The following is a 27,296-nucleotide window of genomic DNA, read 5'->3' as shown; positions in this document are numbered from 1 at the left end:
AATACAATGTTGGTAAGAGCCCGTGGCCAGAGCTCGTGGGGGTGGCTGGAGACAACGCTGTGGCTACTATTGAAAAGGAAAACCCTTCGGTTGATGCAGTTGTAATCACACCGGATGATTCGTACCTTCCGGCTATCTTTTGCGATCGAGTTTTGGTGTTTGTGGACTCTAATGGAATAGTTGAGAGGGTTCCTAGTGTTGGTTAGACTCCAACAAATTAGTGACCATATTATTCCAGTTTCTATAATTCCATGCACAACTTGTCATTATAAATAGCTAAATAATTATATGTACAATGCATACTTAAATTCTCTATTTCCTATGCATTAAATGTTATGCGTACCATGTATTATGTGAGAAATAAACATATATGAAGAAGATATATTTCCTTATTTCATTTGAACTTAGTATACTTTTAATTTTTCCTTTAACAACAATTTTGATCAAATTAAAACTGTCCACTTTACACATTATATCAGTCTCGTTGTGAAAATTCAGTAATATTTAATTGAGTGTATATATCACAATAAAAAAGAAAGGATTTGGCGAGTAACATTTACCGAGCATCGTATCTCCTCAATAATTACCGAGTAATGTGCGTGCATTCACCTAGCACAAAAAAAACACTAAAGTGTGGTGACGGCGAACTTATTAATTAGCCACTGCCAAACAACACATATGTTTTGACATTTATTTACAGTTACTGATGTAAAAATAACTGTTTTGGGTAGTTTATTCATCTCTTTAGCTCTTCCATATGCTGTGAAAGTCCTTTTAAGACCTGGGAAAGTGCAGCAATCAAGAAAATGTAAAAAAAAATAGTTGATTTAATGAATAATAGAAATAAGTTAGAAAATAAGTTGATTAATTCTGCTCACTCACCAACTTGGCATCTTCCAATGCAGTTTCAAGCATCTTGATTTTCTGCAAAAAGAAATGTTATTCCATTTTATCTCGGGATTTAATTGAATAATAGTTGAAAAAATACTTGATACTTTAAATTATTGAAAAAAAAAACTATACTTCTTTTGCATCTTCAATCACAGGCTCAAAAGCATGGAGCTTCTGAAAGAAATGCTCATCCACATATTTCCTAGAGTCAGTGGCGATCTCATTTGTTGGGGACGCGTCTTCGAATTCAGAATTCTGCTGCATTTATGTTTGTTTGTGAAAAAAAAAAAGTAAAAACAAGGAGAATTAGAACAGATGGGAACCTCAATGAACTAATACTAATCTCATTTTTCCCTCAGTTTTTCATAGCTATAAATGTTAGCTCTCTGCAAGGAAGATATTTCAGTCAATGCAAGAATATTTTAGCGCGATTTTACAAATTGCTCGATTGAGATTTAGCAGAACATCACTGAGCTACTAGCTAAGGTAGCAAATGGAAAAAATGCTTACATTGTGACTAAACGCACTCTTTTCGCTCGAACAATTCCTCTGCTCACCCTCCTCTGTACAAAGCATTGCCTAGCAGAAAAAGTACAATCTAAGCCACATTACACGAAAATGCATCAATGCGTATACGGAGTATAATTTTTGAAAGTCAGGGAGTCATTGTGGAATAACCTCGAGCGTTGCAGTGATTTCAGGATCATTCCAAGGTCCTTTGTCGCTAAAGAGGCAGCCACCAGTGTCACAACATGTGCAGTCGCCACCCAAGAAACTCGGGAGATTACTATTGATCATCAGACATGGTTTAAAACAACAAAACTAATTGTATGAGCATATTTCCTCCTAAACCAAGTGCATTGAGGAGTAGAGTACCTTGGATCAATAGCTTCAATTAGGCTTCTTTTGTAGTCGGATCCCAACACCTGCAAATTTATTCTATGAAAACTTACATTGAAATTCTTTATTAACCATGATCATTTTGGTGCATATAGTGGATGAAGTGGATATGGGAGAAAGCAGAGATAACTAGGAAAACGAACAACATGTGCTTACTATGATCTTAGCCAAGGTGCGGGCATCAAGAAACGCTTTGATTACTTTCCAAAGTACCCTAAATCCTGGTCCGGCATTTACAATAAAAAGCAGATGCAATGTCTGCAAACATTATAAGTGGAAGGTATTTACTGCATAGAATTTGGAGATGCCTAAAACAAGCTTAACTTTGCTGAATTAGTTAACAAGTAGTATACATTATTCCAAAACATTCGAATCATTACAACATTCTGTTATAGCAATCAATTCTCTCATAGTTGTTAGTTAGTTATGTTTTGGTTAAGTTTTTAGAATGGTTGAAAAGGTGATGTCTGACAAAATGTAGGCAATATGAATCCCATTTCATTTTGTCACACAATATCAGATATGAGATAGCACTTGTGTATTTACACAGTGAATGTATTTACCTCGGGATAATAGCAGCTATCGATTTTTTGAATTTCCATAAACAGATACCTAGCAGGTTTTGAAAAATGGTTCATTCCCTGTCAAACAAAATTGCAAGTCTGAGTAAAATTATCAAATGTAACAGCAAGATACAAGAAAGTTTTCAATAGATTACAAATAAATTTAGCATGTTGTCTACTTCTTCAAGAAATTCCTGTTCTTGTATCACCAATTCTATATAAGTTTTACTTAAGAAATGGAAAATTCAGATATGCAATTCTATGTTGCTATGTTGAATCCAATTTGATAAAGTGATTAGGACCAAATTTCTCTTATTTTCTAGTACTACTATATTGCAGCCAGAGACGTCGTACCACATCCTTTACATCCAAGATACTTATGGTTGAAGCAATGTGTTTCTTTGCAGCAAGTGAGCACGCGGGATATCTCCAGCTCAGAGTCTTCTCCTGTTCACATATGTGATGCTTCACAAATCTCTCAATAGTAGTTACTCGTAGAAACATGTCAAGATCAGCCATTCCGATTCTTTCAATATAAACCGGCCTGCCACATCTGTCGACTCCATGATATCCATGAGGATAACATTTCCTCACTTCTTCACATTCTTCATAACTGAATTCCTGCGTAGATTTTTATAATTCATCATCTAAGAGACACGAAACATTCGAAGGTTGAGAAATCGATACCTGTAAGATTGTGTCAATCCGCATCTCCTCTCGCCACTTAACATACTGCACAAACATGTCTTTAGCTTTCAACAGATCATAGTCTCGCATTCGAAGAAATCTGCACCGAAACAAGCACATCAACACAAATTCAAAACGGAACAAAAAAAATCAGTGAAATCACAATGCATTCCTTAAAAGAGTGTGATAATCCAAATGCTTCTCCGATAAATGACCCTCGAGAAAAAGCAATTCGCGAAACGCATCAACTATTTTATCGTCTTTCGGATTATGAGTCCCCTCGAGAAGCAATTTCTGGCTCTGGCTCTGGCTCCTCCACCGGTACTTGAACGGCTGCGAGAGAAGCTTCATGATGCCGCGGGGGCGTTGCTCTTTTACGGGCGGTAGCTGCCAGTGAGTTTCAATGGGAGGGTGAACGGTTTTGGGGCTCCTTTTAGTACACTTACTGCTAGGGTTTGGCGACCCTGAAATCAACACCTCTTTCAGCAATTCCTTTGGTTTCAGCATGATTTACCTACTACAATCCATCAAAATCAGGAAATATGCAATCACTGAGTTGATGATCTGAATTATCCAAGGTTTTTAAGATCCTTTTTGCTTGATTGCAATTCAACCAAAAAAAAAACTCACGAGTTGATATTCTGATTAATTGCTAAGCAGAGGCAAATAGAAAATTCATTGAATTTGAAAGGATAGAGGAATATATGGAAGCTGGATGAGACAAAATGTGGAAGGCGTTACTGTATAAGTAAAAGAAGGAGAGAGAGCTGCGAAATGGTGATTGCGTGGGTTTGGGTATTGAGATTGCTTTCATACAATGCAATGGAATATTGCGAATGTTTGAATGCCAAGAAACCCCGCCAAATACACGGCTTTTCTTGTCTTCTTAATTTTAATGATTTTACATTAATTTAAGAGTATGACTATTTTAACATTTTTGTTCAGAACATTATCTTTCAAATTATTTGATCCGAATAAATGAAAATTGATCAGATTTGGTCTATTTTAGATTAGCATTTCTAATTAATATATTAATTACTCTCTCCGTCTCAGATTTATAGTCACATTTAGTTATGACACAAGTTTTAAGGAATTGGTGGAGTGTATAATTAATGAAGTGAGAGGTGGAGTGTGTAATAAATGAAGTGAGTTGGTTGAAGGTGGGTCCCTTTTTGACTTTTTGTTTTTTTTGTTTTTGATTTGGTTTATTTTAATATAGATAATTGCATTTTGATGTAATTTTGATAAACAATGGGGTAAAATTGTATGACCAAATATAGAAAATTCTAAATGTGACTCTAAATATGGGACAAACTTTTAGAGCAAAATGTGACTATAAAACTGGGACGGAAGGAGTATTTTGTAAATAATAAGTCCAGCTTTTTTTAACCGCAAACGTCATCTTCTTCTTACATTTCTTAGATATGAAAATGAAACCTCACACTCCAAATTGAAATTTGCAAACATTGGAGATTCAAATACTTGGCAGCCACAGCAAAGGCTCGGCAGTGATTGCTCTGTATCCCTCCAATAGTAATAATGCAATCAGTACCCTGCGCCACCACCTCAGCCAGCAAGAATTTCGAATTTCCTGACCTAGTTGCCATTCAATTGCATTCCTGAATGATCATCGCAGAACAACAAATTTCAAGCATCAGAAAACATACTCTAAATAATCTCATCTAGAATAAAAATCGCCAAACAAGAGCCAAGAGGTCAAATATATCCACCGCCAAATTGAAATCTGCAAACATGGGATTCTAATGTACAAACATTTGACGGAACCGGTCAAACTTCATCTTCTTCTTTCATTACCATGGTCACCCCACGGCCGCTGCCGCCATAACCACCGCCTCCGTAGCCACCGCCGCCTCCGCCACCGCTGCCGGAGGCTGAGCCTCGTTGACAGTGATGCTGCAGCCGTCCAATTCCTGGTTGTTTTAATTTGGAGTGTGAAATTTCAGATCTTAGAAATAAAAGAAAAAAGATGAAGTGTGTTGGAATTATTATTTACAATAATATGAAAAAATAAAGGTCAATTTTGGTCCTAAACATATGGTCAATATACGAATTTGGTCCAAAATATTCATTTTTTGAAAAAGGGTCCATAATAAATGATATTCGTGTTGATACAGTCCTTATTTTTACGGTTACGTCAATTTCTGACGGTCAATCGTTAATTAGTGTTTTATTGACCGGATTAGCCCTTTTTTATTACTGTAGCTAATTTTTTATTTTTTAAAAATTTCTAAAATATTTGTAAAATAGAAAACCCTTAAATAAAAACATGAAAAACATGAACTTGGTCCAAAACCCGTCGGACTTGTCGGATTTGGAGAGGTCGCATTGTTGCAGGAGTTCAGGCGACAGCGACGACCCATCCACGAGACGAAGCTGTCACTGTCTATCTCAGTTGCCGTTTCCGATAAAGCAATTGAATTTCGATTTTGAATTTTGAAAATCTTGAATGGAAGCCCTTGAATCTATGTTCTTGAATTCCGACAATGTTGAAATGTATATTAAGGTTCTGAAACTGGATTTGAAACATCTACATAGCATTATGAACTACAATTTCGTCAAAGATGAAGTAGAAAAATAGAACAATATACCGTCAAACTAGTCCAACATATTCATTATCAATATCAAATACGTCCTGAACATTTACAATAATTAGATGACTAATAATCCGATATTAAGCTAATCGAGTCAAAATTTTGCTAATCGACGGTGGACCATAAAAAATTGACGAAACCGCTAAAAATGGACTGTATCGACATAAATTACATTTGTTATGGACCTATTTTTCAAAAAGTGAATGTTTTGGACCAAATTCATATATCGGTAACATGTTTAGGACCAAAATTGACCTTTACTCTATTAAATATAAAAATACTAATCTAGTCAAATGTCATTTAATTGGAGTTAACTGTAAAAATATAAACGGTTCCGTAAAAAATGTACCAAATTCGGTCCGTTTTCATTTGTTTAGGACTCAATAATTCAAAAGATAATATTCTTGACCAAAATCGTAAAATCGTCATATGTTTATGACCACCTTTGACCTTTACTCTTAATTTAAACAAATGTGAAAACATACCATCTTCACGAATGTACAAGTTGTTTTAACCTTATCCACGAAGTCATATTTTTTTTATGGGTAGTGATTTGGAGACATAATGTTTTTATGCCATACTATTTTTATACATTTTTTTAAGAGTAAAGGTCAATTTTGATACTAAACATATGACCAAAATAAGAATTTGGTTCAAAACATTCACTTTCTATAAAACATGTCCATAACAAATGAAAATGTGGCTGAAGTAGTCCTTTTTATGACAGTTCTGTCAAAAAACTAATGGTCAACGCTAGTTGCACGGTGGCATGACCGTTAGTTTTTTAACAGAACCGTCAAAAAAGGACCACTGCGACAAGGATTTCATTTGTTATGAACATATTTTTCAAAAAGTGAATATTTTGGACAAAATTCGTATTCTGGTCATATGTTATTGACCTTTACTTTTTTTTCAATTTTTATTTAATTTTATTAATATGCTCTAACATTGTTTTTATACACTTCTTTGGAAAGTGAGATCAAATCCAAGCTATTGCAAAAATTAGTTGTTTGCTTTGTGATTTAATTGTCTATAACTAAGACCTTTGATCTTGATGATTTATTTGACTTTTTTTTTACCTTTGATCTTGAATGGTCTCTTTATCATCTTACCTTCCAAATTGTATTCACAAGTTAAATAAATTTTATTTTTAGATATTTAAGTAAACATGATCTACCAACATTTGAATCCTTCTATGGTTAACATGCCCAAGTCTTAGGTGCCATAAATATGTTTTATTCATCCAATCAGAAGGTGTTTTTCTTTTATGAGAAATATCTAATATTGCTTTTGTTCATCACAAAATTGAGCTTGAACTATTGATAGCTAGTCGTCAAACTGTGAAGGTCAATTGCTACTTGGGACTCGGGATAGATGGTTCCTCCCAAAACTGGCTCATCATCTCGAGGACATGGTCCCACACAGACGTGCCTTCTTTCATAACCTTAGTCATGATATTCGAAAGACTAAAAACTTATCCCCTCAATTTCGAGTACCAGAAAGATTATTGATATTGTTGATAATATCTCGGTAGCGATGTTCATGCTCTGTGCTGATATTGAATTATAGTTGACATAGAAGCCAACATGCAACAGTTCGATATTGTGATGGCCTTACACCACTCCCTGTAATTTTCTTTATTTGTTGCAAAAGCATTTGCATCAGGCTCGGATGGACAATGAATAGTAAGCACATACTTTTACTCTTTAGCAGTTAAAACAATAGTTTCTAAACATGAGGAAAATATCATACTCCTTCCGTCCCACAAAAATATGGACAATTTAAAAAGCAGGGGCCTAATGCATAATTAGTAAAGTAAGTGAGAGGAGGGAAAGAGTAGTTAAAGTAGTGTTAGTAGATAATAAACTCACATTATTATTAGTGTTTAATGAGTTATAATGGTGAGTATAGTGGTATAAGTTGTAAATAAAAGAGTGAACTACAGAAATGGTCCCTGGACTATGGGTTTATCTCGCCCATAGTCCCTGGACTTTAAAAATATCGCCAGTAGTCCCTGGACTAAGGGTTTATCTCGAAATTGGTCCTTTTGGCTTTTTTTGGTACGAAAATACCCTTTGATATTATTTTGGGGGGTTTGGGCAATTTGGTCTTTTTACACTTTTAACATTTTAAATCTGATATTATTTTAGTTATGTACTAACTTTGATATTATTTCAAAATTATCATTCTTCTTTCATTTTGTTATCCTTCACTGAATTTTTTTTTATTTCAATATTAGATTTAATTTTATAAAATTAAATTTAATATTTAGATTTTTAAATATCAATAAATTTTTTAATGAAAACTATTAATTCATGGACACTATAAATATTGATTAAAACTATTAATTTTTGTTATTTAATATAATATTCAATTGAATTGAAGAAGTACAGAAAAATAATATTAATCATGATGGAAAAATAAGAGTTATTCTATTTAGTCTCCGTTCGGTTGTTATAATTGCTTGTGATTAAATATTATGAAGTTGACTAAAAATTTGATCCTACTTAAAATTTTATATAGGAGTATTTTTGTTGAAATTTTCTAGTAAATTTTGATTGTTTTCAAATTAATAAACAAAAATTATATTAGTCTTACATTAGATGCATATTTATTTCAGAATAAATTGTGTTATATAATCTATTTATGATTAAAGCTATTTAAATATTGATTAAAACTAAGGCGTTGTCATACCTTATTGATTACATAGTACTATACACTATCAAATATTGATTATAACTATTAATTTTTGCTATTTAATAATTTTTATAATTAAAAAAAATTATTGATATTTAAAAAATAAAATTTAAAATTTTGTAAAATTAAATCTAATATTGAAATTAAAAAAACAAATTCAGTTAAGGATAACAAAATGGAAGAAGAATGATAATTTTGAAATAATATCAAAGTTAGTACATAACTAAAATAATATCAGATTTAAAATGTTAAAAGTGTAAAAAGACCAAATTGCCCAAACCCCCCAAAATAATATCAAAGGGTATTTTCGTACCAAAAAAAGCCAAAAGGACCAATTTCGAGATAAACCCTTAGTCCAGGGACTACTGGCGATATTTTTAAAGTCCAGGGACTATGGGCGAGATAAACCCATAGTCCAGGGACCATTTGTGTAGTTCACTCTAAATAAAATAATGTACTCCATATGAGTAATGATTTAGGACAACTTTCCATAAATAGAAACACATATATTTTCATAGGACGGACGAAAATGTAAAATGCATAAACATGTTTATTGGACAAAGGGAGTATTTAGTAGTATTATTTAGGAGGGAAAACTCACAACTCGTTTGGTTTCTCTCTATGGAGACTGTCTCAAGATATTAGAAATTTGTTGATCTTGTAATATGGAAAGCGACGAAGTGAAGGTTGAAGAAGCTCAAGTTTCAATGTCGAAAGACGAAACGATTTTGGTCGAAATCAGCGGTGAAATCGATACCCTAAAAGAGGAGCAATCGCTTGCTGAAAATTTCAATGTCAGGAAGAGAGGTCGGCTTGAAGATAAGAATCAAGGTTTTGGGGAAAGTGTCGTCAAAATTGGAGGATCAGAGCGACGGATGGTAACTTGCGTGAGACGCGGTAGGGTGAAGAGAGAGAAAGGGCAAGAGGGTTTGGATATGAATGAGAATCGCTACGATGTTTCTTCTTCTTCTTATGCAGAGTGTAGTAGAGGGGAAAAGCTGGAATTAGGGGATAATGTAGCTGAAAAGGAAGAGGGGAATGATTCGGAGAAGGAAAGGAGCAAGGTAGAGGGTGAAGGGTGGTGCTTGGGGGTTAGACAGGCAAGGGTAAAGGCTATGGAGAAGATAACAACTGTGTTGAATGTCACTGATGATGGGTTATCAAATAGAGGGAAGAAGAAGGGGATTCACAGAAAGATGAATAACAATGGAACTTCACTTGAAGATAACGAAGTCGGAGCTGAAATAGCCCAAATGGAGGATGAGAAGACTAAGCCAAGAAGGAGTATGCGTTGTAAAGGCAAGGGGAAGGGTGAAGGAGAAGAGCTAAATGAGAGTGTTGCGAAGACCAGAGTTGGACGGAAAATGGATGATAATGTAGGCTGAGTTTTCCGAGTCCCTGTGTTAATTTCCCTTCAGTTGTGATTGGTGTGTGTACAAATGTCAAAGGCTTGTTTTGGCTATAAGGTTTTACTTTTAAGCAGTCATTTTGTTGCATTTCTGTTACAGGGGTTTCTGGAATCAACGATGTGTCACCAATGTCAGAGAAATGACAAAGGAGATATAGTTCGGTGCACTAGATGTAAGACGAAGCGGTATTGCATTCACTGTATAAAGACCTGGTATGCTGATGTTATTCTTATATAAGCATATACTGCTCCTTGCTGGCTTATTGCATTTGTTAAAGATTGCATCACCAAAGTTTACATTTATCATTAATTGGAATACTATCATTTGGGTGAAGATAAATAGCATACTAACGCTATTTGACACAACTTTGGAACACTATCTTTTGAGAAAGGTAGTTAGCATACTATTTTTCTTTGATAAGAGGCCATTCTACAATCTTCATTTACCTTTGTTTCATAGGTACCCTGACATGCCAGCTGAAGCTTTTGCAGAGGCCTGTCCTGTTTGTCAACTGAACTGCAATTGCAAATCGTGTTTACGCATGGAAGTTCCTATTGAAGTTTGTGTCTAATTGTTCTCTGATATTTGTTTCTTTTATTCTTTCTTTTGTCATCTTTCTTATGCTTCAATGCACTTTCTGCTTGTAGACTGCTGCCAAGATTAAGGAGAAGTCGAACTTCACAGTTGGTGATGAGCAGAAGATTCAGTATTCTAAGTACATGATAAAAGTTCTCCTTCCATTTATTGAACAGATTAACAAAGAACAAATGATAGAGAGAGAACTCGAGGCTAAGATTCAAGGTTTTTAATCTTTATATTTTTCTTCCTTGAGATCTTTTAGATGCTGTAACTTTGTGAGGAATAAAAATTCCTGTTTCCTGAAGTATGTTGGATGCTCGTTGTATGAGCTCTTAGTGATAATATTTATCTGATGCTTTTTTGGAAGAATGGTGAGTTTTGTAGATTATATTCACAGGATATGCTCAAATTTGATATTGCTCTATTACATCATAAAGAAGGTAATTAAAGCTTGTAGTTGCTTCATACTAGATTTAACATTTTATTGGTTTTGCAGGAGTATCAGTTTCAGACACTAAAATCATTGAAACAGCAATGGGTGCAGATGAGCGCATTTATTGGTATGTTTTGGTAAGACTCTTAATCATGTTATAGCTTCCAATAATTTCTAAGTGGTTCAGTTTGTCCATGATGATGCAGTGACAACTGTCGAACTTCTATTGTTGACTACCACAGAAGCTGTCCACGGTGCTCCTATGACCTTTGCCTTACTTGTTGTCGAGAACTTAGGGATGGGCACTTGCAGGGAGGTGAAAAAGGACCATCTTTTAAATATGTCGACTATGGGTTTGATTATCTGCATGGTGGAGACAAGAGTGTTCAGGCTTCGACAATGGAGAATAAGTTGGATGATAATCCGTATTCTCCATCACAATGGAAATTAGAGGAAAATGGTGTCATTTTGTGTCCCCCTAAAACCAAGGGAGGTTGTGGTGAAGAAATTTTGGTATTGAATTGCTTGTTACCTGATGATTATGTCTTAAAATTACTTGTGGAAGCCAAAAAAATATTTGATGCGCCCAAAATTGAATATGCCCCTGAATGTCTCGGGAGAAGCTGTTCCTGTTCAAAATTCTTGAATGGAGATGATTTCATGACCCCAAAGACATGTAAAGCAGCCTCACGAGAAGATTCTAGTGACAATAATTTATACACTCCGTCAGCTGTAGACATTGAGCATGGGGATCTAAAACATTTCCAGTGGCATTGGTCAAAGGGTGAGCCAGTAATAGTGAGCAATGTACTGGAAACCACCCTTGGCTTGAGTTGGGAACCTATGGTTATGTGGCGTGCCTTCCGACAGGTTAAAAACCTTGACCACGATACACTTCTCGATGTGACTGCTATTACATGCCTCGATTGGTGTGAGGTATGTTATGTCTTCTGCTGCAATTTAAAACAAGAATAATTTGATAATAACAGCATTGTTGATATAAATGCAGCATTTCTGTATGTTACTTCTGTCAGTTCCTTAATGTATCTTGATTTCATTTCAGTTTTTTTATCTGTATAATTTTCTACTATTAATTATTAAACCTTATCTATCTGTTTGGTGTGGGCTGGTATTTCTTAAAGTTGCTCTGAATGGCAATAAAATTATTATTTATGTGCTTTATTGATAGATGATTGAGTGGCTTGTCTTTTTTCTTTATTATTTGTTACTTGTAGGTGGATGTGAATGTTCGCCAATTTTTCAATGGGTATTCGGACGCATATAAGTCACAATTTGATGATAAGGGGTGGCCTCAAATACTAAAACTGAAAGACTGGCCTCCATCTACTTTATTTGAGAAGTTGTTGCCTCGCCATGGCCTTGAATTTATAAGCTGCTTACCGTTTAAAGAGTATACACATCCTGAAGATGGACACTTAAATCTTGTAACTAAGCTTCCTTCACAGTCTATTAAACCTGATATGGGGCCAAAAACCTACATAGCTTATGGATTTAGCGAAGAGCTAGGGCGTGGAGATTCTGTAACAAAGCTTCATTGTGATATGTCTGATGCGGTATGTGCTCACTTTTCTTATATCAGTAGCTTGAGTTTTCAGATCATAGTTTTGATCTTAGGCCTGTAGCTTATTCTCCTCTCTCCATTTTGCCCACTTGAGCAATTGTATAAATAGTTTTCTTTCTGTTTGCCTGCTATTATTCGGATCATCTTTTTCCTACTTCTGATTGACATTAAAGGCATGAATTTATGAGTCATACAGTGTTATTAAGAGTTACAATGATAGCACAACATACTCCCTCTGTCCCATAAAATAGACTACTTTTGCCATTTTGGTCCATCCCATAAAAATAGGTAATTCTATTTTTAGTAAATTTTTCTCTCTAATGAGGTGCCCATTCTCCACTAATACTCCCATCACTTTTTCTTCCTATCTTTCTCCTACTTTACCAATTGTGCATAAAACACGTGCCATTCTAAGATGGGCTATTTTTATGGGACGGAAGGAGTAATATATAATTGACCTTGTTCAAAACAATTTAAATTGCTTCAAGATGTTTGTTCTTATGCTGTATACTTGATATTTGATGGAACACCTGATTCCATATTGTGCTAAACTTTGCCTACATCTGTGCTTAATTTCATGCACATTAGGTTAATGTCTTGACACATATAAAAGGAGTTTCAATTAAACCTAAGGATCTTGATAAAATCAAAAAAGTCAAAGCAGACCATGCCGCTCAAGATCAAATGGAGATTTTTGGAGTTCATATGGAAATTGATGAAGAAGTGAAAGCCTTGAAAGAGTCTGATCTAGTCAATATGAACAATGTTGACTTGGATGTTGAGCTAGGAGTTTCAAGCATTGTCGAAAATGACATCAAGGATGACAAAGAGAAAAACCCTAAGGAGGTATTAAAGACAAAAGTTTTGAATGCTGACAATGACTGTGAGAAAAACATATATAAACAGAAGTGTGAAGGGAGAGAGTTTCTCACAAAGGATCATCATGTTGTACAACAATTTCACATGGATGTAAACAATCAGATACAACTTTCTGGAGGAAAAGTGGATGTTGGTCTCAATTTGTGTAGTGGTAGTCTTGATGATGCAGAAAGTGGAGCTCTTTGGGACATCTTTAGGAAACAAGATGTTCCTAAACTAGAGGAGTATCTCAAAAGGCACTTCAATGAGTTCAGGCATATCTATGGCAATCTGCTTCCAGAGGTAATTTAAGAAACAAACTTCAATCCAATTTTACTGTATAAAAGTTTGAGGTGATTGAACTAATGATTTTACATTACGTTGTAATGTACTGATTTGCTTCTGTTTAATGGTACTTGAGAAGTTTGATCATTCTGATAATATTTGTGGGGGCAATATTTTCATGTAATTAAAATGAAAGTCAAATTCATCCATGTTGATTATTATTTTTGGATGGATAAAAAGAAGTAATTACAATTGATTATTGCCTCGTCGACATTCTCTCCTTTCCCATGCACTGAGAAATAATATGTTGTAGCACCTTCTGATTGTTTTCAAGATGATGTTTCCTCTACAGTTAGAATTCCATCATATAGTAGTGATGGTTTTAAATTTGTATGTAACTTGTACTGCTCTTATTCCCTTTTTATTAAGTATTTCAAATTTATTGAATGGATGAATTTGTGTTTTCTGGCAATCTGTCTTAAGAACATAAGAAGGAGAGCTAATTTTGTTGCAAACTTGCAATTGCTTGTGGGAGATACTTAATTCTGTGAAAGAAGCAAACTTATGGCAGCGTATTCTCAAGAATTTCCTCCTAACAATGCTATCGCTTTTGTTTTATCAGTAGAATACTTTGGCAAATTGTTGTTTCATTGCTTATCCTCTGAGTAGGCCACTACAATTATGTTAAAATCACATTAATTCAGCTTGTTAGTTACTTGAGGTGGTAAGATAAAACAACTGCATGTATACCGTGTGGCAAGTATATATAAAATTTCTGGTAATGTGTTATGCTGAATGGGAGATAGGTTTGTCTTTAATAGTGTAAACTAAATTTGCTAGCTAGTAGCTTGTTTGTGAAAAATCTTTTGCCAATTCAGCACTTATAAGAATCCGATCGACCACTACGTGATAATCACCTGTGACTGCCTTGTACTTTCAGGTTATCCATCCAATTCATGACCAAACTATTTACTTGACTACAGAGCACAAAAAACGACTTAAGGAGGAATATGGTCTGCCTTTTCATTTTTGAACTTCTTTGCCTTTTTAAATCACCTTATATAGAGGTTTTCTTGGTGTGTTTTGTTTGTGTGTGCTTTATAGGAATTGAACCATGGACATTTATACAGAGGTTAGGAGATGCAGTCATTATACCAGCAGGCTGCCCTCATCAAGTCCGAAATTTAAAGGTACTCTAGTTATCTTTGGTATATTATTTCTTCTGTTGCTGTTTGTATGGTAGTCAAGAAGTCATTAATCTGCCTTGTGACCCTTAAGAAGATAGTTGTAGGTCAGATCCAGAAACTCTAGCTGTTTCAATAATCTTTCTTGTTGTATGAACTTGCTCAGTTGATGAAGTAGTGGAGTGATGAATGTATGGCTAGTTAATTGTATTTAATTTTTGTGATGGAGTACGACCTCACCTTTTTTGCTCGTTTACAAGCTTCCAAACTTTTCCCGTTAATCATATCGCTCATTCAGTGCAAGACCACATGTTTAATGTGCATCAGCACCTTTAATCTAAAGCCTACTATGCATCTTGTAGGGGTAATAGGGTAGTGAGTATAGGATAGGAGACGTGATCAGCTGCGGGAGCATAAAACCAACCCGGTCCTTAAATGAGCTGATAAAATCCAAATCAAGTTAGGAGTAGCTCTTGTCATTTTTTTTATCTGTCTGTCCCTTTTTTAATGCTTTTATTTTATTAATTCTTGCTTCCCCATCTTACACCCACTTTTAGTGTTTCTCTTCTTAGGAGGTTTCCATCCAAACTGCCTCCCTTTGGGTTCAACCCCTAATTACTATTTCTGATGTTGTTCTATTGTAGTTTAGGAGTATTTATTATACTTGTTTGTGACTATCTGTGCTTATGTTTTGTACCCTAAAAACATACATCTCATCTCCCTGCAAGATGCATATCAGCATTTTACAACTTTTAGTTTTTTGTGATGCTTTCTTAGTTTCTTATGTAAATATAATGTCTGTACACAGGATTTTGTGGTGTTATACTTGTAGTGTGTGCCTATGCAGAAGTGTACTTCTCAAATATAAATATACTGGAACTTCCAGAAATGAATTATTTTTCATGTTTTATCTTGTGCAGTCTTGCACTAAAGTCGCGCTTGATTTTGTGTCACCTGAAAATATTCCTTCGTGCTTTCAACTGACTGAAGAGTTTCGTCTGCTTCCCTCGAATCATAGGGCTAAGGAAGACAAGCTTGAGGTTTGATTTCTTTTTTTCCAATTCCCTCAAGTTGTTTTAGCTACCTGCTTCGGTCTATATCCCATTTTCGGTGTCACTACATGCAAACTAAAATTTTAATTTTTAACACACGTAAATCTGATGCAAGGTAATTCTTTAAAGCAATACCATCTTCTAAGTAATCATGTACATGTGTTGGATCATAGTAGTTTTTCATTGTATGATAAATGATTTTAAGTTATTGATAAAAAGCTAGGCTCGTTTTCAGGTGAAGAAAATGTTAATTCTTGCAATGAGGAGCGCTGTGAATGATGTAAACAGAGTCGAATCATCACAACCTGTAAAGAGAGTCAAGTCATCCCGTACTGGTAATAGTCGTCACAAACCTCGTCGTAAGTGTTTCTCTCTTCATCATGTTTAAATTTTTATTTCAATATCAAGAATTTTTGGACCGGCTTGGAAAAGATTCTGGGAATATGTTTGCTTTATACACTGTTTTGGTTATATATCTCTCATCTTTATGTTTCTAGTTTGTCATATTCCTGTATGGCCGCTATATTTTAAAAATGTTATACTGTGTTTATAAAATTTCTGCAACAGTTTGATAATATGTTGCATCTATTGATTTTTATATTGTTGATTTTAGGTAAATAAGTTTGGGAAGCGCTTAGTTGGATACTATATTGACCCAACATCCTTTTGTGTGGTGGAGGAAGACTCTTTTTTGGACTCCATCAGTCATCAAAGTATATGCCGAGTTTCACTACTAATGTTACCCTTTTTTGTCCACGTTTAACATGGTATATATTATGTTAGGTTTGCTGATGGAGTCTTCTCACTTGAATGATTGATGATGTTTTGGTATTTACTCATTTGGTTAAGTAATATTTTTGTATATTAGTTGGTGAATAACTGAATATACAGTAGGCAAACGAGTCAAGCCAACGACCGGCCTAATTTTGGGCCCAACTTGCATTGGGCTAAGGCCTGAATTTCCATTGGGCTGTGGGATGTGGCCCAGCCCAAAACATGTATTATGCCCTAAAAACCTAACTGGCCAAACATATGCCCTAGAAACCGACGCCTCTAGTATCAGTTTAGTGGCAATTATACTATACATATAAAAATATTTGACTTTAGATTGGTAGAAAAAGTTTTAAGTTTTGCATAAATTATATTCCTATAAAAAAAATTTATTAGTATTTTAAATTAATATATTTAGTTTAAATATTTAAAATATAGTTAGTTTTTTTTAGCAATCCAAATTTTTGGCAAAATCATAAATAATTAAAGAATTCTTTTCTAAGTCGTATTTCTTTTCGAGTTTTCACGCACAACAGCTGAATTATTTCCTTTTTTGACATAAGGAAATACATTTATTCTCCTACTTTACTTTCTCGTATTTTATTCATTTCTATACATTTTTCTTTTCTCCTATATTCTCTTTTAAACTTACTTAAAACAATATTTTTTAAATCCGTAAGGAACAGGGAGTACCAATTATGGACTTAAATCTTTTTTAAACTCACCAAATGTCAGCAAAGCAATTTATTTTGCTACTCAACACTGTTAGCTCATACGGAGTATTAAATAAAATATTTGACTCCGTACATCAAATCAAAATGAACGCACCCACTGTCTCATAAAAATGAAAACTTTTAGAATGACACTTATTTAAATACATAAATGATAAAATATGGAATACATAGAAAAGAAAAGAGTTTGAAGTATTATTAGTGAAAAATAAGATCCACCTGATTGCAGAGACAAAGTTATCAAACATAAAAGTAAACTAATTTTATAAGATGGACCAAAATAGAAAAGTAGAGAGTATACAAAACAAGACGCAGAAGTAACATAAAATACATTACATCTGAAATGGAAATTCAAGAGAATAGATACAAAGTGCACCATAATATTTCCTTCAATCGTCCATTTTACAATGTATGCAAAAAGGGTAATAGTGTTTGTATGCTCAAAAGAGAGAACCCAATAACACCAATGTACACAACACGTGTAAACAGGCAAAGCAGCCAGTTAACCAGCCGTGTTTTCGAGCACTATGGATCGTATTAAGGTAGACGAACATATCAAAATAAGTCAAGTAAAAAAGGTGAAAATGGTGCTAAAGAGAATTCGAAACTCTTACAAGAACCAGAACACAGGCTACCTTTGATTCCTGAGAAAGGCATGTCTCAGAATGAGCTCACCATTTAAAGGATCAAAGGAAGCTTCAATTTCTGTTGAGGATAAGTCGTCATGCCCAACCTCAACTGGCTCATTCAAAAGCTTCACGCCTTGTTTCCAATGTCTTTTATCTGAAATTTTCAGATAAGCACAGCATAATTTAGTCATTTAATGAAAACTTGTGATTCCTTGACTTGACTATAATTAGCACACGTTGAAGAAACAATAAGATAGGTATAGTTTCATCGACAGTTTCCTCAAAAGAAAACCAACCTGGTCCTGTTGATAGAATAGTGTTGTTCTCCGTATCCATGACATAATCAATCCAGAGGACAAAGCCATGGCACATCCCAGATTCTCTAAATTGAACCTGTAAGAAAATCGATCAAATTGAAGCCCCTAAAACAGCTATGATGATAAATTTTGTCACTACTTCGACAAGTTGGGAAGTACCTTAGTTTTTCCAGAACAGGGGTTCATTGGTCTTGAAAAATCAAACTCCAAGACAGTGGCCATTTTGCTGAGAATCTGGGGTAAAAGTTACAAACAAATAAGGATGCTACTATCAAACTTCGGAAATGACAAACATGAGAATACCTTTGTCTCACCGCACTGCCAAATAAAATAGGGCAGAAAAGGAGTGTCTTCTGTAACCAGTAGACCTCCACATGCCCCCAATGTGGTATTTGCGACTGAATTATCAAACCCTTCAATTTCCTTCAGGCAACAACGGCTTTTCCAAAGATCCTACAGAACAAGATGATTGATGGAATCAGCTATCGATATTCTTTGGTACTGAAACCATCCAAGTAAAGCACTCCCGTTACCAACTTACAGGAAGGTACATTGCACAAGCTTTCAACAACCCTCTACAAGGCATTATGAGCGCATCTTTAGATAGAATTGGATCAAGTAAAGTTCTTTCCTTCCTACAAAGATCAGAGGTTAGTTATTAGCTCCAATTTTTTGGCATGTAGAAAGGAAATAAGAATAGATTATTATTGCATTAGCGATTCATGGCATAGTTGCTAGCATAAAGCGCAATAAATTCTACCATTCAGAAATTTAAAAGAAGAAATAGAAAAAATGAGTATATTTCTACACAATTAACACTTGATCAAATACCCAAGCTTGGTTTACAAAGCAGCTCAAAACTGAGATCAAGTTTGATTTTCTATATATCTCTAAATCGGTTACTATTATAGAAGTGTCTTACAATATTTTGACAGACCTATAAAATCATTGCATATTTGATTTCCAATGAGTGTTGGTAACTTAATACTCCCTCTGTCCCAATTAATATGAAACATTTGGTTTCTAGTACGGGTTTTTATGCTGTGTTGTTTTGTGAGTTAATGAAGGGAGAGTATAGTATAAGAGATGTAAAGTAGAAATGTTGTTGCTTCCATTATAGAAACGTTTCATTTTTAATGGGACATCCTGTAAAGGAAAACGTTTTATTTTTTATGAGACAGATGGGAGTATAAATTATATTCCTAATTGCATAATAAATCACAAACTTATACAAATTTACAATTTTGACCTCGGTTATCAAATCATTGCTAATAAATACAGTACTCCCGAAAGGGATGTTGGGTGTGTTAAGTAAATAGATAAAAAAAAGTAAGAGAGTGAAAAAGTAGAGAGAATAAAGTAGAGAGAACAAAGTAAGAGAGAGTAAATTAAGAAAGAGAAAAAAGTTACTATGTGTGAAAATGAATCAACTACGAGGGAACTTCCCAAAATGGAAAAATGACTCAACTATGAGGGGACAGAGGGAATACAAATATTTTTCATTTTTGCAACTAGGGCTTCATCAATTTTTCCAGCAATTGGAAAGATGGCGCTGCTGCCAATGTGGACTATATTTTTGCATAATAGTAAATCACAAACTTATACTCCCCCCATCCCATAATAGATGTCACACTTTCCTTTGTATTTTGTCCTATAAAAGATGTCGCATTTCCTTTTTTGGAAAAAACTATCACCCACATTAATATAAATATACTATTTTATCTCACCACCTAACACACAAAACAACATCTCCTAAAATCCCGTGCCATTACCCAAGTGTGCCATCTATTATGGGACTGAGGGAGTACAATTTGGAATTTCAACTTCACTTTTTAATATTTGAAATCAATTAATCAAACACAAATGTGCAATGTGCGGGATTCCCAAACCTCTAGAATCAACAAACTCAATTATTTTAACTACAACTACTACATGTATTTATTCTCAACAAATATATACAGTTTATAAGATACCTATTACTCTATTAGCAATATATATACTCCAGAAAAATAACTGAACTCGAAAGAAGTGCAGCGAATAAGATTAGAGTTTAGTGAGATCAAATCTATCAAATAAGCCAGATGCTAACACCTACCAAAATCGCAGATTTTGCCAGGGAAGGACATTGTCATTTCCATAATAGAATGGCTCCGCAATGAATAAGTCAATCTGCAGATCAATAGTTACAGCAATGCATCAAGAAAGAGATAAAGTTTACTTAATGTGCAAGATGAAATTGCAGGCACTATAATTAGATCAAGCAATTCTTAACTCCAAAGTGTTATGCCAATTTACAGATCAATAAATTTACCTTTCGGTGAGGGGAACCTTGCAGACTCGATAGCAATTCCTTTCTTCTTAGGAACTCTATACGGTCCATGGAGTAGCTATTAGCTATAGAAGCTTTTTGCAGATACTGCATGCCCTTGTTTCCAAGACCAGGGAATAATGGCATCACTTGTGAAGTCTTGGAAAGATGGGCAACGGCAACTGCCAAGAAGATGCTATCATCTGCAACTAAGCACAAGGGATCTACTTTCTGATGGATCTGAAAATAAAGAAGGGAAAAACAAACAAGAAATGAAAATTATAGATAAAACTATAACCAAAATTTGTTTTACCCCCTTCTAACACACTCCAAACAATTACTTCAGAAAACTTATTTTACCCCTTCGTTTGAATGAAACAATATCCATAAGCTACTATTTCTCACACCTATAATTCATATAAAAGAGAAAAAAAAGTTGTGGAGTAACTAAAGGGGGTCTTAATTATTTAGGAAAATAACTGGGTATCGATAGACCAAATATTAAGGATTTTTCAGTCAATAATCCTATATGAGAACTTAATGAAAAAGATAAGAATAAGAGGAAAAAAAGAATCCAGCTAACCATAGGACAACAAACTTGTTTGCTAAACTCATTTAATCTATTATATCATACAGGTAGTTTCCAGGATATCGTGTGTGCCTACTCAAGAAAAAAGAGTGACTACAATGAAGAGGAGAAATCATAGAACACATCGGAACTGAAAGTCTGAAACTAAGAAACAAGAGAACTTTGCTGCAGAATAAACTCGACATCAAACAACATTCACAAGGTAAGCTGTATTCTCTTTTTAGAGGCCGGATTAGGGGAAAACAGTCTTAAACAATATTGCTCCATAAGGAAACAAAAAATCTTACAGCGTTCTTAATGGCATTGAGCATCAAATCTCTCCAACAACTATTTCCATACAAAGCTATTCTTTCAGGCGATAGAAAAAGCTGACCATCTGGAGTATGGAGGTCAAGATCCGCATCTTCTTTCTCATTGCATGAAGTCTTGAAATCATATGAAATGCTGGTTTCAGTATGAGCAGCATGTAACCAAACCTCTTTGTCTTTCGATACAGGTAGACCTGAGCTCGGGATGAACCAAACACATTGTTTCCAATGATCACACCAATCTCCAGAACCTAGGACCGCACAATATACAAAAAATTGGTTCATAGCAGATTTTTCATTTCCTAAAAGTCAAGCAAAATGTATGACGTGTAAAGAAAACCCCTCTACTTCCTGAACTGGTTCCCGATGTTGAGCAAAACCACATTTTAAAGCAATCAAATAAATAATATAGTATCTCGCATGATAGACAGACTAACCGTGTATAGCATTCACTTACTGACAAAGGATGTTTTCAATTCTTTCACATCAGAAGTATATGGTATCCAGTTTGGGCCCGTAGAATAGAATGTTGTTCCTTCACTATCAAGCTGAAGCAACCACCTGAAGGAGGACGAGTTTTTCATAATTGGACCTAGATAATTCTGTTGTGAAAAAGGAAAAAAGCATGATAATATATCAACGACAATGACCTATGAGCTGAATCATGTACCATGAGATGATAGCATGAACTGTACCATCACCCTTAGCCTTTATGTGTAGGTCAGCTTCACGAAAACTATCTGGCCTCCTCCAAAAGTCAAAATCAAAAACTTTGAACGGCTCTGAGAGCTGGATCAGTGTACCAGATTTAGTTGGATGCTTGTCAACTTCAATCACACAGAATAACTAACAATTTATCAAAGAATAATCTTTATTACCAGTTTGATTTCGTCTTTAATTGCATTACAATGCATTGCAAACTGTTGCTTTTTTACAGCTAAAAGGTTGGGCATTACACTTGGCAGAAGATGAATGCCATCTGATGCTTCTGCCTCTCCATGAACTAAATCATGCATCTCCCGTAAATATGTACACTCAACCAGCTGAACAAATAGAGGAGCTCACAAATGAAACGACTTCATCTAAATAGTTACATGGATCACGCTGTTAAATAAGAGACACAGCATATGAAATAAATAGCTGACATTGATTAGAAGACAACTATCTTAGAAGAGTGAAACAAAGTCTAAATTAGAAAAATCAGTCAGTTCGGAAACATGTATATTGTTGGGCCAGAGTAGTGTAATCAACTACCTGGCCATAAGTAGTGGCCCGGTAAGGTACGGTTTGTGGATTTTCTACCAATAACTTGTCGTGCGCATGTTGTAAAGTTGGAATTAGCCCTTCACCCAATAATTCCGAGTCTAGGATCTCACTGACCTGCATTCAATGTTTAATATAATCACAGCAACAGGTTAGTGCTAAAAGTACACTCAGAAAATGCTTTTAAGAGTTCTTGCTACAAAGGCCTTTTTACCAACTGATGAGGGTGTAAACTCAAGCATTGTCAAAAAGCATTTTGAGCAAGCAGTATCAAGAAGACACTTAGACATTATTTCACATATGCAGTTCAGATACGAGGAATAAATGCAAGCAGGTCATCCCACATAATAAACTGCAAATGTAAGTACATATGTTGAACACTTCATTAATTTCATTCATTTCGTTAGAGAGGATGAATGCGCCGGTTATTACAATATCTACAAAGCTAAAGAAATGCAGCCAAGCCATTGTAAGTTAATATAATTGAAAAAATTCACATAAGAGATGATAAATGCTTCTTGTGCTTTTGTTTCTGAAGCAATTGCACCACAAACTAGATATGCCATCCTTCCTGCAATCATCATTTTCATCTCTCAAGTGATTGAATATCCTTCGAGAAAGAAATAACAATGTAACCAATCCATTTTTTTTTATCCAATGGTGTTAGCAAAGTTAATAAACTAAGCTCCATCATGTCCAAAAGGATGAAGCTTGCCAAGGTGGCAAGACCATTCAGCATCAGAAAGTAAAGTGAGTAAACAAACGACAGCTAATCCATATGGAGAAATAATGGATAAGTTTGTTAGCTAGTGTTTACATGTGTCTCTTTCTTAATGCTCTAGTAAAATTATTGGTGGGTTAACTGGCTGATTTCCTCCATTTAGGGTAATGTAGCTACTATAAATAGGGATCTTCTTGTTCACACTTCACAGTGTAATGCAAATGCAATGCAGCAACATTTTATTTCTTTTATGTTTCAATCCATCGTTTTAGCTCATTTTCTATCAAAAGTAAATAGCAGTATAATAACAAGATGAGCACACTCTAAATTTGGCAAAAGGTACTCACGAGAATATCAGCACGCGATGGGATATCCAAGCCAACTTCCAACTCATCGGACCTCTTATTTATGAGACGAATTTTCCCCTCCATGGCATTGGCTCGTAAAACCTTTCTCATTAACTTCACCATGGGAAGGTATGACTCGCAAGCTGTCACCATCCCTTTAGAAGTAGAGATCCCATTTGAATCAGAAAGCCCCATAGCTCGAGCTGCCATCATCGACAGCAAACCCGTCCCTGCCCTGATCAAACCACACAGTTACCTAACTCTCAATTACTCAATAATCAGCACAATCATAAAAATTACATGAATATGAAGATTGTTAGCATGGATACAGACTAAAAAAGAGGAAGATTCTGTTAAATTAGGTCAAATTAGGTGAGGCATTTGAAGCTAGAGATAGAGTATTAATGGAATTAGCGCAAGAAGGGTGAAGTTTCTGAGTTGTTGAGAGTAGAAGTAATACCCAATGTCGAGGACGTGGGAGGGTGTAGTGACGGTGTTATCGATGGCGAGACGGTAGGCGGCGTTGCGGCGGGAATCGTTGAGCATGTCGAGGTAAGACGTGGTTGCGAGAAGTGATTTGGGGGTTGTTTGGAGTTGATCATCTTCGTCTTGGATAACGAGCCACTCTGATTTGCCGGTGAGTGGGTCGGTTTGGAGCTGAAACATACGGCCGCACGGCCGCAGGCGGCGGAGGTCATTCTTCTTCTGCTGCGGGGAAATGTAAAGAGTAGAGGTTTTAGGATGACTGATAGCATCACTTCATTTTCAAGATTCTTTTAATCCGTTAATCAACCTTTTTAAAAGAGTTTTCTGAGTCATACCTACAAAGTGGTAGTAAAAAATAAGAGAGTTTGATTGACGCCTAAAAGAATCGGCAATGGGACGAATGATGCGGTGACACGCCTGATACTTAGTCGGGCGGTGGCCTTAAGGTCGGGACGATCATCGCAGGCGTTCGGACGATGGTTTTCGGATTTTATTTTACTACCTCTCCACAATAAGATTAAGAGTCACATTTTGTCATTTCGGTATGTCCCACAATAAGAGTCGTATTTCACTTTTACCAAAAATGTAAATAAGTCTCACATTCCACTAACACATTTCACTCACATTCTATTATAAAACCAATATAAGGGCATCCGCAATGGGGCGAACGATGCATCGTCAACATCGCGGACGATGGGTTACCCATCGTCCGCGCCCGATACATCGTCCGCGGACGATGCGCGGAGGATACCCATCGTCCGTCGCATCGTCCGCCACTGTGGAGCGACGCGGACGATGGGTCACGGACAATGCGACGCGTTTCCGTTGTTTTTTTAATTTTTATTAAATTTTCAAAATAGAAGTAAAATGCTTAGGGTGTCGCTTAGGGCGGACTATAGTCCGCCCCACTGCAGGTGGAATAGGAGGAGGATAAAATGCCGACGTGGAGGCGCATAGGGCGTCGCTTAGGGCGTCCCATTGTGAATGCCCTAAAAAAGAGTAGTGATTTAAAAACATAATGTCTCTATGACATAATACCCTTATGTATATTTTGATATAATACATTTTATACTATGACTAATTTACTCTAATGCTATTTTAACATCAAATCAATTATCCTTGTCCAAATTCCTACTCTTCTACGCATGATTATGACTCATCAAATTAGGAAATTTAATTAAGTATCCTCAAAATGTCTCAACTTATTTTATGATATGGTAAATGCTTTAGAAAAAATATTGTATAAGGATGCAATGGTGATTCTCAACTACATCATGCTTATCACTAGATGAAGAAATATTGTCTTCATGACTACCCGTGCATTCGTTGGAGACACGATCAAGAACATATAGTATGACAATCTGCTCAACATTAATGTTAACAGAACAAAATTACAAGTTAAACCTATTTCTTTAATCCCTAACCTATTTCACAAAACATCAAGGCTCTTAATTTCATTAAAACATAGAGAAGCATCGAATTAGAACCTTTTGGGCGCAATCTACTCTGGTCAACAATATGATTCTCAGGTGGGCAGCATCTGCTCCATTAAAAATCTCTGCAACCTTCTCATATTGGGGCTGCACAGGTTCTATATTATGTCACAAACCAGTATTGCCATTCAAAAGAAAAACAGATTCAAAACCCAACATACCTTGTATTTTCTACAAGCTGGGCACCTGCAAAATAGATAGGCGTAAGCACAAACATGTACTATATACACCATGCAGAAAATACAAAGCAAAAACTAGACTGCCATACTATACTTTTAAGGCTAGGAGAATATTAAATTGAATGAGGTTGAGGCATAAAAGGTTGGGAAGGTTATGCACCATTTAGATCAAGAAATACACATATTTGGACTGAGAATACTCAAATTAAAATAGTAAAATAAAACTCTACAAATAAAATAGTAATTGATGCCTATTACTCGTTCAACTAATAACAACTCGTTCGAGAAATTGATCATGTAACAAAATTCTAAATATGGCCGAAAGTCACATTTTTATCACAACTAGCAAGTTGTGTAAAATATATTTCAAACACACATACCTTCAAACTTGATAGACTTTTGTTATTTCATTGGCCTTGACAATTGCCTATGACATAATAAGCAAATCAATCAAACAGTCCATCATACAAACTTAATAATCCATTCCAACCTTGCCAAAGTAAAATATACTATATCATCACACCTATGATTAAACACACATATACAATCCAACAATTAATGAACAAAAGTAAGAGGAAAGAAGTACCTCTATTTCCAGCAGCTCTTCCTCAAGCTCGACCACTCTTGCGTATGTTTCCAGCAGCCCTTCATCAAGCTCCAATACTCCCTCTTAGTTAAAAAAATGTTCGATTTTTCATCTAGTCAAATTTCGAACATTCAGAAACACGACATAACCTATCCATTTGACGAAGCAAAAAAAAGATGCACTCATCGATCAAAATTGGCGTTATATAGACACACAATTTCCAGGAAGAACTTTTAAATGTATTCAATTATGCTCAATCCACAGACATTAATCGAACAATGAAAGCTTAACATGTAATAGGACATATAATTATTAAGAAATTCAAGATACCCAATTAACAAATAAAAGCGCACAAATCCTTCGGAATTGACTACACACTAATTAGAAAATCCAAGGAATAAAAGATATCAATATTTCTTGAATTACAAAATTTGAACCTGGAATTTTCAGTTACAAAATTTTGCCCTAAAAAAGCCGAAGGTGTTTCGCTGCAACAAATCCTGCTATCAGTGGAAAAGCAATCTCTTGCTCGAATTAAGAGGATGAGGGGAAGGATACTAATTTGGGGGAGGAATTAAAATTGGGAAAGGGAGGAACTTGAGTTTTGGGAGAATTGAAACCCTATGAGAGGGAAACGTGAGTGAGGCGGGGGTGGGAGGAACGTGAGTTTTGGGAGAATTGAAACATACGAGAGGGAAATGCGATTTGGCGGCATCAGGCGGCGGGGTCGTGAGTTTTGGGAGAATTGAGAGGGAAACTTGATTTTGGTGAGGGGGAAGTGAAATAGTCAAATAATTTTGGGTGGATTGGCAAACAGTGATTTCCCCCTGTACGCT

General features: G+C 35.3%; 3 protein-coding genes across 17 annotated transcripts; 1 reads left to right on the top strand and 2 right to left on the bottom strand.

The window, feature by feature from the left end:
* Positions 1-498: 498 nt before the first annotated feature.
* Positions 499-3,814, bottom strand: LOC125197163 (phosphatidylinositol/phosphatidylcholine transfer protein SFH11). 5 transcript variants are annotated; one of them, XM_089056161.1, is made up of 12 exons: positions 3,672-3,814; positions 3,216-3,558; positions 3,042-3,143; positions 2,709-2,975; positions 2,355-2,432; positions 1,948-2,049; positions 1,768-1,817; positions 1,570-1,678; positions 1,402-1,470; positions 1,024-1,149; positions 883-924; positions 499-781 (listed from the first exon to the last, which is right to left on the bottom strand). In XM_089056161.1, the coding sequence occupies exons 2-12, from the start codon at positions 3,546-3,548 to the stop codon at positions 737-739; spliced, it is 1,323 nt and encodes a 440-aa protein (XP_088912287.1). In that variant the 5' UTR covers positions 3,549-3,558; positions 3,672-3,814; the 3' UTR covers positions 499-736. The 5 variants fall into 5 exon arrangements, with proteins under 5 accessions (XP_088912287.1, XP_088912289.1, XP_088912288.1 ...); XM_089056163.1 differs by having other exon boundaries at positions 1,024-1,146; XM_089056162.1 differs by having other exon boundaries at positions 3,216-3,555; positions 3,672-3,795.
* Positions 3,815-8,952: 5,138 nt separating this feature from the next.
* On the top strand, positions 8,953-16,599 carry LOC125193529 (lysine-specific demethylase JMJ27-like). 2 transcript variants are annotated; one of them, XM_089057052.1, is made up of 13 exons: positions 8,953-9,726; positions 9,859-9,971; positions 10,219-10,318; positions 10,407-10,560; positions 10,835-10,898; positions 10,978-11,707; positions 12,007-12,345; positions 12,942-13,514; positions 14,437-14,509; positions 14,601-14,686; positions 15,601-15,720; positions 15,968-16,067; positions 16,346-16,599. In XM_089057052.1, exons 1-13 carry the CDS (start codon positions 9,016-9,018, stop codon positions 16,351-16,353), a joined length of 3,171 nt encoding a protein of 1,056 aa, XP_088913178.1. In that variant the 5' UTR covers positions 8,953-9,015; the 3' UTR covers positions 16,354-16,599. The 2 variants fall into 2 exon arrangements, with proteins under 2 accessions (XP_088913178.1, XP_047947304.2); XM_048091347.2 differs by having other exon boundaries at positions 8,954-9,726; positions 15,968-16,091.
* Positions 16,600-17,550: 951 nt separating this feature from the next.
* Positions 17,551-27,196, bottom strand: PRMT7 (protein arginine methyltransferase 7). Of its 10 annotated transcripts, none has more exons than XM_089057268.1 (19): positions 26,898-27,193; positions 26,461-26,609; positions 26,255-26,301; positions 25,857-25,881; positions 24,538-25,782; positions 24,177-24,424; positions 23,717-23,946; positions 22,640-22,765; positions 22,264-22,428; positions 22,056-22,174; positions 21,843-21,946; positions 21,365-21,636; positions 20,492-20,728; positions 20,276-20,349; positions 18,722-18,815; positions 18,484-18,633; positions 18,340-18,414; positions 18,160-18,256; positions 17,551-18,017 (listed from the first exon to the last, which is right to left on the bottom strand). In XM_089057268.1, exons 6-19 carry the CDS (start codon positions 24,412-24,414, stop codon positions 17,866-17,868), a joined length of 2,133 nt encoding a protein of 710 aa, XP_088913394.1. In that variant the 5' UTR covers positions 24,415-24,424; positions 24,538-25,782; positions 25,857-25,881; positions 26,255-26,301; positions 26,461-26,609; positions 26,898-27,193; the 3' UTR covers positions 17,551-17,865. The 10 variants fall into 10 exon arrangements, with proteins under 10 accessions (XP_088913394.1, XP_088913391.1, XP_088913392.1 ...); XM_089057265.1 differs by having other exon boundaries at positions 26,461-26,572; XM_089057266.1 differs by having other exon boundaries at positions 24,177-24,421; positions 26,461-26,572.
* Between the last annotated feature and the right edge of the window lie 100 nt (positions 27,197-27,296).

The sequence above is a fragment of the Salvia hispanica genome, chromosome 4 (assembly GCF_029641045.1).
Source record: "Salvia hispanica isolate PSC_SH4W2 chromosome 4, Shi_PSC_v1, whole genome shotgun sequence".
NCBI lineage: Eukaryota > Viridiplantae > Streptophyta > Magnoliopsida > Lamiales > Lamiaceae > Salvia > Salvia hispanica.
Note: the sequence above shows the minus strand (reverse complement) of the source record. Positions and strands in the feature narration are given on the sequence as shown.

Bases quoted from the DNA above. Each gene is read 5' to 3' on its own strand.
- LOC125197163 (XM_089056161.1), bottom strand. From the start codon at position 3,548: ATGCTGAAACCAAAGGAATTGCTGAAAGAGGTGTTGATTTCAGGGTCG. The intron at 1,818-1,947 runs GTAAGCACATGT...ATAAATTTGCAG, and splicing joins GCACCTTGGCTAAGATCATA to GTGTTGGGATCCGACTACAA. The intron at 925-1,023 runs GTATAGTTTTTT...TTCTTTTTGCAG, and splicing joins TGATTGAAGATGCAAAAGAA to AAAATCAAGATGCTTGAAAC.
- LOC125193529 (XM_048091347.2), top strand. From the start codon at position 9,016: ATGGAAAGCGACGAAGTGAAGGTTGAAGAAGCTCAAGTTTCAATGTCG. The intron at 10,319-10,406 runs GTTTGTGTCTAA...TTCTGCTTGTAG, and splicing joins GCATGGAAGTTCCTATTGAA to ACTGCTGCCAAGATTAAGGA. The intron at 12,346-12,941 runs GTATGTGCTCAC...CATGCACATTAG, and splicing joins ATTGTGATATGTCTGATGCG to GTTAATGTCTTGACACATAT.
- PRMT7 (XM_089057268.1), bottom strand. From the start codon at position 24,414: ATGACCTCCGCCGCCTGCGGCCGTGCGGCCGTATGTTTCAGCTCCAAA. The intron at 23,947-24,176 runs GTATTACTTCTA...TGATCAGGGCAG, and splicing joins TCCCACGTCCTCGACATTGG to GGACGGGTTTGCTGTCGATG. The intron at 21,637-21,842 runs GTAAGTGAATGC...GTGCGGTCCTAG, and splicing joins ATTGAAAACATCCTTTGTCA to GTTCTGGAGATTGGTGTGAT.